At 40.8% G+C, this 14,797-nt stretch overlaps 1 protein-coding gene across 2 annotated transcripts in view; it reads left to right on the plus strand.

Moving 5' to 3' along the window:
- Positions 1–14,797, plus strand: part of LYN (LYN proto-oncogene, Src family tyrosine kinase) — a 265,777-nt gene that overhangs the window by 232,696 nt on the left and 18,284 nt on the right. For both annotated transcript variants that reach the window (XM_069220197.1, XM_069220195.1), the window contains exon 11: positions 8,838–8,991. In XM_069220197.1, the coding sequence (XP_069076298.1) occupies positions 8,838–8,991 (154 nt within the window). The remainder of the gene's footprint in view (positions 1–8,837; positions 8,992–14,797) is intronic.

Raw genomic sequence — 14,797 nt, forward strand, 5'->3', positions numbered from 1 at the left:
GTATATAGCTGGATATATGGTTGCGTGGGCCGTTAGAGTAGATTATTTCTGTACAACCTCTACTCCACCAATGACTTTTTAACACCCAATTACACTGCTTTAGACACTAAGAAAGCAAGGGCATAGGACACAATAAAAGAATTTAAAAATGAAATAAAAACAAATTAAATTCTCTTAGCGTGCTGGTCTCACTCAGGGGCAGTATGAGGTGGCCCTCGCTGAAACAAGAGGATTACCTTCAAGTTAACTAGTGAATTACAATTGGAGGCGCATCGACAAAGTTAATATAGGAAGTAATCATCCAACTATGTTCCTCTAATGGGATCTTTTATTCGCTTCAATATAACTGACAACAGCCAACGCATTTTGTTCACCACCTGTGAACTTCCTCAGGGCTGTAAAATAAAACATACATAAAGTATACATACTTCTCATTTAACACATCAAAAATATGATTCCAATACATAATAGAGCATAGAAACATGACATCTAAAGCTTTGAGCTCATCATGCTCATAGAAAAAAGTGTCTGTCAAATGCAATCATTACACTTTTAAAAACATGTGCACATGTATCTTTTCCCCTATGTATTGTTGGTTACTACTAAGAACATTAAAAAAGCACCATCTAAAGACATTAAAAAGGAAAGGAAAGGACTGAACCCTGCCCCCTTTTCCATAATGCTGCAGGAGCAATCCAAATTACGACCAAGACCTAGGTATAGATAAACTCCTAAGTTCACTTCACAATGAAATATTCTGGTTTTAAATATTGTTCCTCTACATGTTGAAATCTTACCATACATATTAATAAACAGTTCTTCAATGTAAGCGTAATATTTAACAAGCATTTACAAAGCAATGGGTCTCGCGTTTGCTCATGTTAGAGCTGATCGCGTTGTAAACTCCTAACCCGACTTTTCACCTATTGGGCAAAAGTGCATTTATGTACATAACCCGAAAAAGTGAAATCAAGTATGTAAAGCGCCCGACTTCTGCCAAGCGAGATCGCGCTCGTAAATTAGAGAAAAAAAAGTCCACGAGCCCGATGGAAAACAGCTAGCCTCGCATGTTTTCTGTACTTGGTCGATGCGCTCGATGAGGGCTAGCCACCGGAAAAGGCATGACATATGCGTGCCTTCGACTAATGAAAGCAAGCAGATTTTATTAGGGAAGACCACGAACCAATAAAAAACACTGACGTGAAGTTGACAGGGCTCCGAGCCCTTTTCTAAATACAAAAGAGTCTTGCTGCGATACGCATGCGAGAGCGCATGCAACTCAGGCTCGACCCTAAAAATGTCTCCTCCCTGTCATGAACATTTTTATGTTCCATTAGGAATATAAGTCGAACAGGGATTTAAATACAATACCATCAGTATTTTTATTTGCGCAGAAGGTTGAAGTTTCCCATTACACCACATGCAAGTTCGCAACCACATACATTCCATTGTATTATTCCTTTGGTCAAAGTATATTAATTTCTAAAAATGAATCTAAAATATGTGGACATAGTAACCGCTAGCAAAATATTGTTGCAGGCAACCACAATTAAGGCCAAACTCAAACATGTTTGTACCCATACATGTTGAAATCATGTTCGTAATTGAAAGCAAAATGATAACAAAAAACTCCCCTAGCTTGTAGTTTGTTAAAATGAATTTTGAGCTGAATCAAAGGCCAAGACAGAAAAGTCAAAATACGGATGCCAGTCCACAGTTAAATTTGCGTAAATTAGTTAATTCCCCACCTAACATTATCCCTTCCAGTTTAAGAATTAAGAATTGAGAAATAGAGATAATTACAACCTTGTGAGCATGCAGGATAAGGAAGGTCAAGAGGTGAAGACCAGCAAATACATTACACTACTTCAACAAATAAACCCTGAATCTCATTTAGCCAGAAACGTATTCAAGCTTTTAAAGAAAGAACCCCTAACTTCATGACAGATTACTTACAAACATAATCACCGCTACAAAAATAACTCACCAGTTCCAATCAAATAACAGAAGTAGTGTTGCAGAGTGGCTTATTATGGCTGTTTCCAAACACATAGACAAATGCCATGATGAGTTGTCCTTGCCGCCAAATCTACTTCTATTTGAATACTCTTCCAGGGTCACAAGGCTAGGGCCCCTTAAAGTGAAATGCACATGTCCTTATTTAAAAACAATCCAACATCTAGTGACAACACCATAATTTAGCCTGCCCTGGAGGAAAAATTGGTCTTTCTGTATCATAATTTATTGTATGTCATATTTATAGTGACAAGAACTCATCTTACCCCTTATCAGTCACAACAAAAAATGTCCATTTCCTTCATGGAGGTTTAATCCAGTTCCAAATCAGAAAAAACGACAGAAAGATGTGATCCAAAAATCGAGTATAATCCCATGCATAATTTATACCTAAATTGGTCCAATTTACATTATAACGGACTTCTCCCCGTGACGTACCCAATTTTTAATTCACAAAGACATACAATGTGACATCATAATCGTACGTCAGATTCAAACCCAGTGCTATTATGGGAATCCAACCTGGGATTACGGATGTTAAGCCCACTACTCCACTGAGTCCCTGAGTGTTTGTAGTCAGGTGCATGGTGACAAGTATGATTTAAAAGGAGTTGTTTGAGTGGCCAATGCGTGGTTCTATTTCAACATGTTTCAAAATATTATTAGTAGCCAGGAATGAATCGCAAGGTTGCAATTAAAATGTAGCAATATTTGTTAGTCCAAAAAAGGAAAAACCAAAATGATACAATTGGAAATCAAATATAGCCACACACCAGATTCAAACCATGTGTTGGTTCAACAGGCCAACACTAAGCAACAGGCGTCTAGCCCACACCTCCACGTGGTCCCTGAATGTTTTATAGCCAAGTACACAGTGACAATGAATCATCAATTAGAACCTACCCTGATGTAATTTGACAGGTGTTATTTCCATGATGGACAAATTATCCTGTATTACATATTTAAAAAAATACCACTTAAAATTATAGTTGGTATGGTAAGTGTGATCATTTGTCCTATTCAAGTTATATATAAATCTCACAATTTTAGCCCAGGTTGGAGAACATCCCAACCACCGTTCCACTGGAATCTCTATGTGTAGGTATATAAATATATCCATTTCTCAGTCATAAAGCACCATAAGCACTATACAACGAGAAGCACCAAAAATCACCTCAAGCAGGAGCAGGTGACATATTTAAAGAAAATACCTTCAAGTTAACTAGTCTTAATAAAATCTGCTAGCCATCTCTGTTCTGCGTGGGACCTTACAAGAGTGAGACATTTTTAAAAGTTTTTCGGCAGGTGTGCAGCTGCTTGGAAGTATATGGACTTGATGTGCCTTCAGGATCTGGGGAATGAGTTTATCCATAAGCGCTCAGGAATCGCTATGGAAGTAGTACATGACATTCCCCAAAAGAAGATCAAAGTAACCATTTCAAAGTGTCCGTTCAGCTTCTACAAGGCTTCGAAAGTCCTTCCATGAGGTATAAGGTTTAGGTGGGTTGAAGTTAGTAACAGTCGCAGATGGCAGCTTGGAAAAGTAGCAGGGCGGAGGGGATAAAAATAAATCAAATATAAATTTACAAAACAAATAATACATCAACGTTGCCGCCTCTCTTTGCTGCACTGCAGGCTCCCAGCCTGTCATGCGGCCAATCATGATGCTGCTCAAAGCAGTGTTATGATAGGCTGGAGCGCTCTGGCTGGGCGCTCAACACAGACTGGGAGCCTGGGACGGCTCTCTCCAACTCGGCTACACAGTGCCGAGTTGGAGAGAGCCCTTGTGTGCATGTGTATTTGGCCAGCCCGAGTCGGCCGGCCAAACATACATGCATACAGAGGGGTGTGCTCTGTGCACTCCCCTCGGTGCTCATGGCCCCACCCCCTTTAAAAATAAAACTATAATAAACAGTTTATTATAGTTTTATTTTTAAAGGTTTGCAGTTCCTGCTGCTGGTTGGGGGGAGGGAGGGGGACGCTCCCCTGCCCTAATAGAGGAGTTGCCCCTTGTTAGTAAAGAGGTCGAAGGTTGGGTGATGCATTTCTTTAAATTTGAAGGTTTTATTCAACCTCAGCATTTGATCAATTAAGAATCGTCAGTGCTTAAAACTTTTTTTTTGCACACTGTACCCAAGGGTGAGCTGACCAGGCAGTTGAGATTAAGCATTCTTTAGCCCAGAGGGGTGTCCTGCATGCAACACTCACATCCGGGAGACAACATAGGCATCAAAAAACAAAGCAAGAAACTAATTTCGAAACAAATTTGGTTGAAGTATGGGAGGTGTAAAAACGACGTAAGAAAGGGCTGAAGTTCATTTTTTCAATATTTTATTTTCAGTTTTCCTAAAAATGGCACTAGATCGCACAGAGCAGTGCAGCATACATTATTGCAGTGCTACAGGTAGCATAAACATTGTCGAGGTTAATTTGTCCGAAGACCACTTTGTCTATTTGTTTTTTTCCTGATTTAGGAAAGAAGCTGCCATTTCTTAATATCATCAATAATTGAGTGGCCATTCTTTGAGAAAGTCCCTAAACTGTGAATGTTTTCTTTCTTTCCGTTACAACAATGTAACTATTTCTTTCTTCCTCTTTGGGTTCATTGGCCTCAAGGCTACAGAAAACTATTACAAAATCTGTGTCGGTCTCAACCAAGGTCCCGTAAATAGATTGTCTGTAATCGACCAAGAGACTCATAGTGATTGTAAGCACAGTTGAGAGCGAGAGAGATGGAAGAAAAGACTTTTGATGCAGTAGACTGATATTTAAAGTTGCAACAGAGGTGATCTACCCTGGGAGAACTGCCGGTATAATGAGCGGGGGGTAATGGCAAGAAGAGGCGTACTGTTAAACATGGGCATACTTACTCTGTCCTTGCTTTGGGTAAGCTCTCTCTCTCTCATCGATTCCTATATTCAAGTCAACAATGTGTAATGCTGATACATTATTAATAAATCTTTCTGTAACCAAGTTTTCCTGGCCGCATATTTAAGTGCCACCAAAGGACAATAGTAATTGGCATTTAGAGGAGAGAGTCTGTAGTTTTTTCGGGAATTGGAGGAAATTTGAAGTGGTTCGCAAGTCAGCAGGAAGCACATTCCATATATAGGAGCCAGTACAGAGACAGTCTACACCTACACCTTTTCTAAGTAAGTGTGTTGAATAATCGGGGCTCAAGTAGTGACCACGATGCCAACGGCTACAAGGTGGCAATTTGATCTGTCACAGTCTAGGCACATAATCTAGGTGGTGGTTGGGGGGACTAGTACAGGCCGTAGCAGCCCAAGGCCGTCTTCCTCTTTTCAAGCCCCCCCCCCATCTATCCTAAGGCATATATATTTATTTGAAATGTGGGAGCCCCAGAGGTCCCTCAGTGCATTCTGCCGAAGGACGCACTACAGAATATAATGACTGGATTCCTTTAGTGATAGTTGTGAAACAAGTCTTGTGGTGATGAAGAGGGAGTTGATGTCTGTGAAGCTACGCTGCCTCTTTATTATCTGCTCTTATAGGAAAGCCTCTTGTGCAAAGGGCCTGCACTGTGTGCACTGCACATGGGGCAGGCTGGTGCATAAGAGGCCTAAAACTGCAGCTTTCTTTCGCTGCCTATGGCCTCAGCCTGAATTCAGGCCAGGGCCATAGGCAGTGAAAGCTGCTGTTTGGTTGTCTGCACAAGAGACCTGGGCAGGCCGGAGCACAAAAGGCCTGAAACGGCCCATGACTGATTTAAGGCATGGCCGTTTCAGGCCTTTTGTGCACCACTGTGCACAGGCAGCACAGGAAAAAAACTAAAAAAAGGACTTACCTCCAAGGGGGGTCCTCGTTGCCACGTACCCATCTTCATAGCTCCTGATTGTCCTGGCACAATACTCACTAGCCCCCCTCCTTCTGGTAAGGATTCTAGGGACATTATTAATATCCCATGAAATAGTGGGGTAAGTATTCATCTGAGACACCTTAATGCTTCTTGCACTTTATATATCGGATAGTGTTGCCGTTTTCACATGTATCCCCGAGGTAGGATTCTTCTGTCCAACCAAAGGTGTTTATTGGTTTGAACAGTCCATGCTGTGATGAACATCTCCTCCTCCAAAGACACACTACTTCATGTTAACTACTTATCTAAAGAAACTACCTGCCAGAGGAACAACTATAAACTAGTGTTAGAATGAAATATAAGGCTAACATTTTGACCTTATGAAGAAATCTTTTGGAATTATTTGAACAATAATATTAAGTTATGCATAAGGCTTCTCCTCAGAAGACCACTGAGTGTCAATGATTGGTACATGCTGTGCTTTGGAGTAGTCTGTCACTTTTAGAAGAGTGAATTTTCTGAGTGTTCCCTGGTTGGTCGGTGGGACTGCTGATGTCTGAAGTGCACTGCCTGGTTATGGGGTAGCCATTGCATATCGCTTTGAAACTGAAGGGAGGGAAGTAAGCGACTTCCTAGCTGGGCTTGAAATTAGTATGGGTGTAGAGTTGTTCATAGGGAGGGATAGGGGGAGAGAGTGTGAGAAAGGAGGAAAGAGAGGGAAGATGGGGAGAGGAAGCGAGAGAAAGTGAGTGAGTGTGAGACTGAGACTACCAGCTGTCTGGAGAAATCTTTTTGACTCTGCTAAGAGAGATGTGACCCAGAGTATAGTTCCCTGGAATTAGGTTAGAATGGCAGCTTGAATCCTTTCTAAAGGGCTTAAGTAGATGGCAGGAGATTTCCAAGAGCTGAACAAATGCTTCCCTTAGCCTCTGGATGTCAGTAACCTGCAGCATGCCTACAGCCGCCAATTGAAAAGGGCTATGCAAGGCCTGGGCCTGCTGGCTACAAGAAGCATAGCAATCCAGGACGAAGTCTCTCAATGTGATTCTCGAATATTAAGCCTTGTGAAGGTTAAACAAAGCATTTGTAGCAATTATTCACAGTAGTGAGAGACTGTTCTCCTGCAGTGAGATATCTTGATCCGTGCTGGACTATTCACCTGATCCTTACTTCAGGCCAAATAAAAAAAACCTTGCCCAAATTTGCCCCAATGCACCAGTGAATTTGAACCTTCACAAAGGCTTAACAACGCTTAAACCTCCGGTTAGGGGTACTGAGCTTATGGGAAGTTAACAGACCTCAGGTAGACTCATACCTTTGTCCCGGTAGCAGCTTGCCCCATGAGAGGCAACAGCTACCTGACTTTAGCACATAGATTCCCCAGGTCAAGGGTCTTAGCACTTAGTTTTGAGTACACTCCAATAATTGTTGTGAGGGAAGGGCATCTTTTAGGTAACCACAGATCACACAATCTGGGTTCTCGTACTTGTTGCAAACCTAGCTTTTGCATTGAGCGACCACACGTTTTAAGCGCTATATGTGCTTAACAGGCATGTATGAATCCTACTTTATAAGGTGGGCAAAGGGTAATTTTCTTTCTCTCTCTTTCCAAGTAAAAGGTCAAAAGCCAGAATGTGTGACAGCACGGCTGATATCCATCTGTGAATAATAGGGCATGTGGTGGGACATATGTGCTCCTCATGTGATTCATGCTTGCTACGAGACTGAATTGAATCTATTGAAGCTGAACCTCTTAAAGTCTGAGGTGAATGCTTCCTAGGAGTAACGAGTCTTGAATAAATGAACAGCGCTCTCTATGATGTGCATCTGGTGGTTTCCAAGTTATATCATCTTCTGAATTCTCTAAAGGGAAACGCACTCCATTGATTTGTTCTCACAGGCAGAAGATTAATGATGTTTGCAGCATACTCTACATTCCACAGTTCATGTGTATACATGTTTTATGAAACGGACTCTTGTTTAGCATGCAGATTGCGCCACGTCTTGCTCTGTCCTTGTAGGAAGGGATAAGCACCCGTCTATGCAGTCAGTTTTTTGACGCTGACCTACTTATACATTTTTCTTCAGTCTTGCGAAAGAGAGAAAACCACTGAGACCTATTTCAAATAAAAATTCAGAGTAGCAAAAACAAAATATAATAATTGCCAGACTAAGTGACCAATAGAACAACCAAAATGTGTTAGCGCATTGAAGGCATCCCAGCAAGAGCACGCGTCTTTTAATCTGTGCATAACCTGAAGAATGTTGCAAACCTAGTATATTTGTCTGTGTATGTGTATCGAATACTGATTGTTCAAAATATCCCTACTAAAATGTCGTCCTTTGAGTGCCATCTTACTTATTTGTGTACAGACAGACTGGGACAACGAATCGACATTCCGCACCCAGTAAACAATACTCCTGTGTTGTTTTCCAGATTCCATTACTGACAAGGTCCTCATTGCAATCCTAGTTAAGCTTCTGTAGAGGGACAGTGTTTGCTTTACTACCACGCCCAGCACCTTAGCTCTGTTTCCTACTTGCTCCCTTTAGGACCACAGCATCCGTCCTTATTGCTAAAGTACATTATAGTTACTTGAGGGATGTAACTTGGTCTGGACCACGAATTGAAAACATTTCAGTTCAGTAACTGTAATACGATGCACTTATCCCCATTTTTTAAGCCTGGACTTGAAGGTCTCTCTTAGGTCCCTTCTAGCATGTCGAGGACACACACAATTGATACTTCACTCTGTCATCTTCTATACCTCGTCCATGTCGGGCACGGCACCCTGTTTTAAATAAATGATATATATATCTTTCCTAAAGGTGTTACATTTGTTAATCTAGAGCCATTTATAGTTCCTCGCTACCTTAAAGTGTACACACTCCAGCTTTTGATGCCCTCAAATACCATTTCCTTAGGTCTATAAAGCATGATTCTGCAGTGCTAATGACTTCTAGGAATAAACACCTACACTTTACCCTTTTCCTGTTACAGATTGCGGAAGGGATGGCCTACATCGAGAAAAAGAACTACATACATCGAGATCTTCGGGCCGCAAATGTTTTGGTTTCAGACTCCTTGATGTGTAAAATTGCTGATTTTGGTCTGGCTAGAGTAATAGAAGACAATGAATACACTGCCAGAGAAGGTAGGCACAAAGCGTTGATGATACAACTCATTGTAACTCTGCACTTTCCCTTGTGTGTAACCTCACCGAGTCCAACGAATTAATGCTCCTCATCTGATTCTTGGGCAACTAACTTTGTTTGTTTCTGTCTCTGATTTTCTCTGCAAACAACTGTTGCATTTACCATGATTTCGTTACGTTTGTTACTACCAGGATGGAAGGTTGAAGGGATTTTCCAATCCTAGTTTTTCCTATTTATATAAAATATTTTTCAGAGCAATCATCACATGTGATATTTAAGTAGTCCCTATCCATGTAATCAAATATTTATCTACTTAGGCTGTGCTAACAGATTTAAACTTTTCTGAAGCGTAATAATTATTTGAGGCCATTCAGGATAAACTTCTTGTAAAATGAGGCAACATATCATCTAGAGCATTTTCAATACAAAGAGGTAAGCGAGTGTGAGGGTTGTGGCCCATCAACCCTCTCTAGTATTCCAGCCGAGAATGAAGCAAGAATGGAGTCCAAGCTCCCAGCCTTTTTTTTCTAAAGCGGTGTTCAATTTAGAGTAGATGTTTTCTCCCTTTCAAATATCTTCTGAACTACCAGGCATTTTTTTAAATGTTCTGGTTTCTCTGGAGCAAATGCTCTTTGCACCGCACATGCCACTTTTGGTGCTTGCAGCGATCTTTGAACTGAATCATAAATTAACATTTTGTCAAACCATCTAGTTCTGTTCTGAGGGAGAGAAGACCATGTCTGGACGCAGCAAAGGAGGACAGGATCCTGGCAAAGGGGACGTCAAGGGGCACATGAAGATATTTCAGGACAAGATCTAGGGCATCACTAAGCCTACCATTCATCAAAAAGTCATGCTCCCTAAAAATGTTTGGTGCATCGTGTTCCGCAGTACATTAGCGGAGTTTGTATGAAATAATCACTTGCATTGTGGAATGGGAGAATAACAATTTCAGATATCATACCCAAGTTTCCAAAACAATTTACTAACAGGTGACTTGTAGCCTCTCCAAGTAGCTGGTGGCTCTCCTTTTGCTTACTGGGTCAAGCTTCAAGCTCGATCTGCAAGAATAAATGAAGATGCAAAACACAACACTGTTCGAAATTGTCAAGAGATAAAGGGCTAGATTTAGCAAACTTTCATCAGATGTAGGAAGACAACTTGCTCTACTGCATAAAATGGAGAGGGCAGGAATGTGCCATATTTACCATTATATGACACAATCCTGCTCTCTGCTTGAGCTGGCGTGCAGTCTTGTGACTGACGCTAACACAAGCTCCTTTGCATCAAGGAAAACCCATGCTCCACCCATGGAACACCTTTCAAGGCAGTATCTGTCTGCAAGGTGGCCTTGCATTAGTTGGTAAATCTAATTTGGAGATTGCATTACCCTTGCAACACACTGCATGCTGCAAGGGCAATGAAATCCCTTGATAAATCTGTGCCAAAGTATATTGATTTAAAACTAGCTGAAAGACACTGAACTATGCAAAAGGGATATGTAGATGGGGGCCCAAAACTCAGTGGAGGAAGAAATATGTTCCACTTTATTGTTAGTTGTGTTTGCAGCTGAAAGACACTGAACTATGCAATAGGGATATGTAGATGGGGGCCCAAAACTCAGTGGAGGAAGAAATATGTTCCACGTTATTGTTAGTTGTGTTTGCAGGAGTTTAACAGTGTCAGGCTCTGAGGCTTTGCTCAGCTCGGTGGCACACTTAACTGAAGTGCTAAACAGGTATGTATTGCTGACAAAAATGAACTATGCACTTTAGGTTTCTGGTAGAAAAGGAAGATCTCAAGTGGAGTAAGTTGCAGAAGTGCCCATTAAAGTCTCATTATCCTTTCAATGTGATTTCTTTCTAGTGGTGAAGAACTCTAGCCAGTGCTCAATTTGAGCAGGTGTTTGCCTGGGCTCAAACTCTGAACTTAAGTGAAATGCTTGTATTCATGAAAGCACTGATTGTAATGGCCAGACAGTTGGACACTTTACACAAAGTAAGTTTTGGCTGCAATAGCATTGCAAACAGTGAGCCAAATAAACACCCATTTGTATTTGAAGGATGCTACTGGTACTACTGCAAAGGGACGGTAAGGTCAATGGCACATATGAGACCTTTCCCATCTGTGCCATGCATTCAAGCAGGAAGAACCACTGGCTTGCTTCCCATTTCAGAAAGTCATCTGGTCCAGTGCTCTGCTTCCTGCAGGCCTTGCACTATACACTGCTTGGCTAGTAATTAGGATCCAAGATTTAGATTTACAACATCAACAAAAACAAATTATAACATTGGAATGTTTGGATCTCCATTGCAGACAATGGAGTGCTCCAGGCTTTTACTGGCCGGTAAAAGTCTGGAGCATCAACATTCCAGTGTTCTCTTTGTTCACAGCAACAGCAGTGAACAAAGGCCTCGCGTAGCTCCGTGAGGACTTTGTTTTATTTATTAGAATATTCTGACCTCTAGCGGCAGAGTGTTGTAATAGCCTTAGAGCACAACATACTGGGCTCCACTGGCCATTAAAAGCCCGCTCCCTTGTTAAAAGCCCTTGCCTTTGGTTCTGGACTTTAACGCTGTAGCAGGCCCTTAATGGCCGATAGAGCATGCTGCAGCGGGCTGTAAGGCTATATAGCAGCTCTCAAGTTGATTCATGGCAAGCGGGTAACCTCTACGGTCATACGTTTGTGTCTGAATTCCAGTACTTGTAGTTTGTTTTCTATTATAAATCCTAGATGGTCATGAACGAGCTACTCAGACCAAACATAAGAAAGCTCCAAATCCATCTGCCTCTGCATAAATGTTCAGCACAGATCTTTTAAAACATTGTCAAGATGCAATGTAGATAATGACATTTCTAAGGTGCTGCACAAATCCAGCTCTAGATAAATGAAGAGCCGCACATAGCAATGGAGCTGACATGGAAGCTAATACAGATGACAGGCTGACACAAAGCTAGTAAAGGTGCCCCCTTCCCCCTCCACAACTACCTTACAATCCATTATATTGGAGGCACTACATTGTAGCTTCCACTTCTGGGGATGCCACTTTATCAAATACAATAAATTCAGTACTGTTCAATTTAAATTCGAGGTTATTTAGTTTAAGTTAGGGATTTATGGTTAACTTGAATCAAAGGTTATGGTTGACATTAGGGCAAGGTTAAAGTTAGCGTTTATATAATTTAATTGAAATAAAAATAAAGTGAGAGCATAGTTAGGATTAGCATTCGGGATAAATTAATGTTACTTAATTTGTTTTAAATTGCTTAGGGATTAGGCTTTGGGTTTATATCAGCATTAGGTTAAGGTTAGGTTGAAATCAAAGTAAATAATGGGGTTAGGTGCTGCATTAGTATTAGGTTAAATTAGTTATTACACGTACTTAAGTTTGCTGTAAGGGGAGAGCTTTGTAAAGATTAATCATATGAAATAGTTTAATTCAAGTTTAATCTAGGGTTAGGTCTAGGGTTAGGTTTGCTATTACAGTTAATACAATGAGATCCAAGAAGCTTTGAAATACATTACAAACTTACCTTATCAATGTAGTTCTTGTCCCAGTTGTACTTTACTTGCAGCAGGAGGTCGAGATTGTGGACATTCGGGTTGTAACCTTGGGCCAGATGTACAAAATGTCTAGTGTTTGTAAATCAAGGGGTTAGCAAAATTACACCACAGTATTTGAAAATGGAAAAAGGGTTTTTAACAATGTAATAAGTCTGGAACGTTTTTCCATTTGGCAAAAATGGTTTAGTGACCCATACCGAGTGGCAATTTAGAAGGGGTGTAAAAGGGATGTTCCTTCCCAATTTTCCTTTGGAGAGTATATGTCAATGGTTTGACACCGCAGTTGTGCAGGAAGACCATTGAATGTTTACCAACACCTCAAAGGCATTAATGACTGAGTCACCAAGGGATGTCGTCACCTAGACACACTTTTCCCCTTTGAGAGTCTTGCCTGCTTCCCCAAATGGGCAACTTTTTTTGATATTGTAAACACAGGGATGGTGGTCTGCTGTTCCTTCCAGGCAATATCTGTGTTTGTAGCCAGTCGCAGAGAGTCGGAAAAAGTGACTTGCCTAATTAATATTAATTAGGCATGTACTTCTGTGACAGGAGAGTTAGCAGTGTGACCGGTTAGTACAAAGGTCACATTACAAAATCAGACAAGTCTAAAAAAATTGGTGCACCATTTGTGGCGACTTTTTGGGACTTCTCGTCATACAGTTGGCCCATAAAAGCCTATATCAGATAACACAACAGAACGATATGGGCAGCACTAGTAATTCCAGTGAACAGTACCCCAGTGTTTGGAATTGGGAGATACACCTTAAGAAGAAAATCTTAGTTTTTTGGGGTGTGCCAATTCGAGCTGCAAACTGGCTATATATATATATATAGTGCAAGGGTGACACTGTTGAGCAAGGGTGACACTGTTTATATGGGCACTGCCTTCAACAGTATTCTTAGCAGACATTTCATCAATAGTGTTCCTAAAAATTACCTACCTCTTTTATGAAGAGAGAGTCTAATTTTCAAATAAAGGATCAACTGGAAACGTGTCTTCTATATAGGATTAACTAAGAATAGAATGGGCGGAAGTCCTCCAAATTATTTACTTCCTACTACTAATTTAAACTGTAAAAAGCCTGCATCTCACGTTTGTTGGTCAGCTGTTTCTAAATTTAAGCCCAGCTATTGCATCTAAATGATCATAAGAACAGAGAAACTCAAGTTTATTTTTTATCAAGTGTTACATATGAAATTATCTTAAAGGTTCGTACATTTTTCACCGAATGTACCACAATTGTGATTATATATATATATATGTGTATATATATATACACGGTGTATAATGTATTAGTTATTGTAAAGCTAATTGTGTTAACATTTTAGAACTGCTGTACTGCAATGCATTATGGTAGATTGATGTCTCTAGAATGCAGCCTAATGTGTTTGTGAATCCCTAATGTGCAGTACTGGGTAATCTACTGGTGTCCTAGGATGTCATACCGTGGCTAGGGAATCTAAAATCTAGTGCAGTGAGGTGTGTTCATGTTTCTTATTAGCAGTGTGGTGGTGGGTGTCCCTATGAAGCCATGCAATGTACAATTTTAGTGCCCTTAAAGGGCAGCGCAATGGGTTTTGTATCTACAGTGCAGTGTATTAAACTGGATTAAGACCCCTTGGTTACATTGCAGTATGATGGGCTATTGCTCCTTAGGATGCAGATATGTGTGGGGAGCTAGTGGTCCTGTATGTAGTGTTATTGGCTAAAGTAATAGAGGGCTAATAATTCGTAAAACACTTAAGATGCATTCAGTGTCCTTGGATAGTTTTCCAAAATGAAGTTCAGGATGTTGGAGTGCGATGCTAAAGCACAGTTGGGGCAGAAGTGGTTACTGCACCTATGGTGTACTTCAGTGTGATAGGTGCATGTGTTGAATTAGTTTCTGTAGAATGAAGTGATTCTAGTATCCCTAAGACACAGTGCTATGCAGTGGGTGAAAATCTCTGGGATTATAGTATCTGTTGGTTAGTTACCCCTTCTAGGATGTAGTCTATTGTGGTGGGATAATATCCCTAAAATGCAGTGTAGGGTGGTGGCCTAGTGCTCTTAGGATACTGCGTAGTCAGTACATTGAGTGCCCCTTGATTTGGAGTTTGATGGTTAGGTATCTCTAGTGTTCCTTCAAGAGTGTGGAGTTATTGTTCCTTGGCTGTGCAGTGATATTGGATACTGAACCTAGAATGCAGTGTTGATGCAGGAGTGGCCCTAGGCAGGAGTGTAGTGTAGTGTTCCTGGT

The sequence above is a fragment of the Pleurodeles waltl genome, chromosome 2_2 (genome assembly GCF_031143425.1).
Source record: "Pleurodeles waltl isolate 20211129_DDA chromosome 2_2, aPleWal1.hap1.20221129, whole genome shotgun sequence".
Classification (NCBI taxonomy): Eukaryota; Metazoa; Chordata; class Amphibia; order Caudata; family Salamandridae; genus Pleurodeles; species Pleurodeles waltl.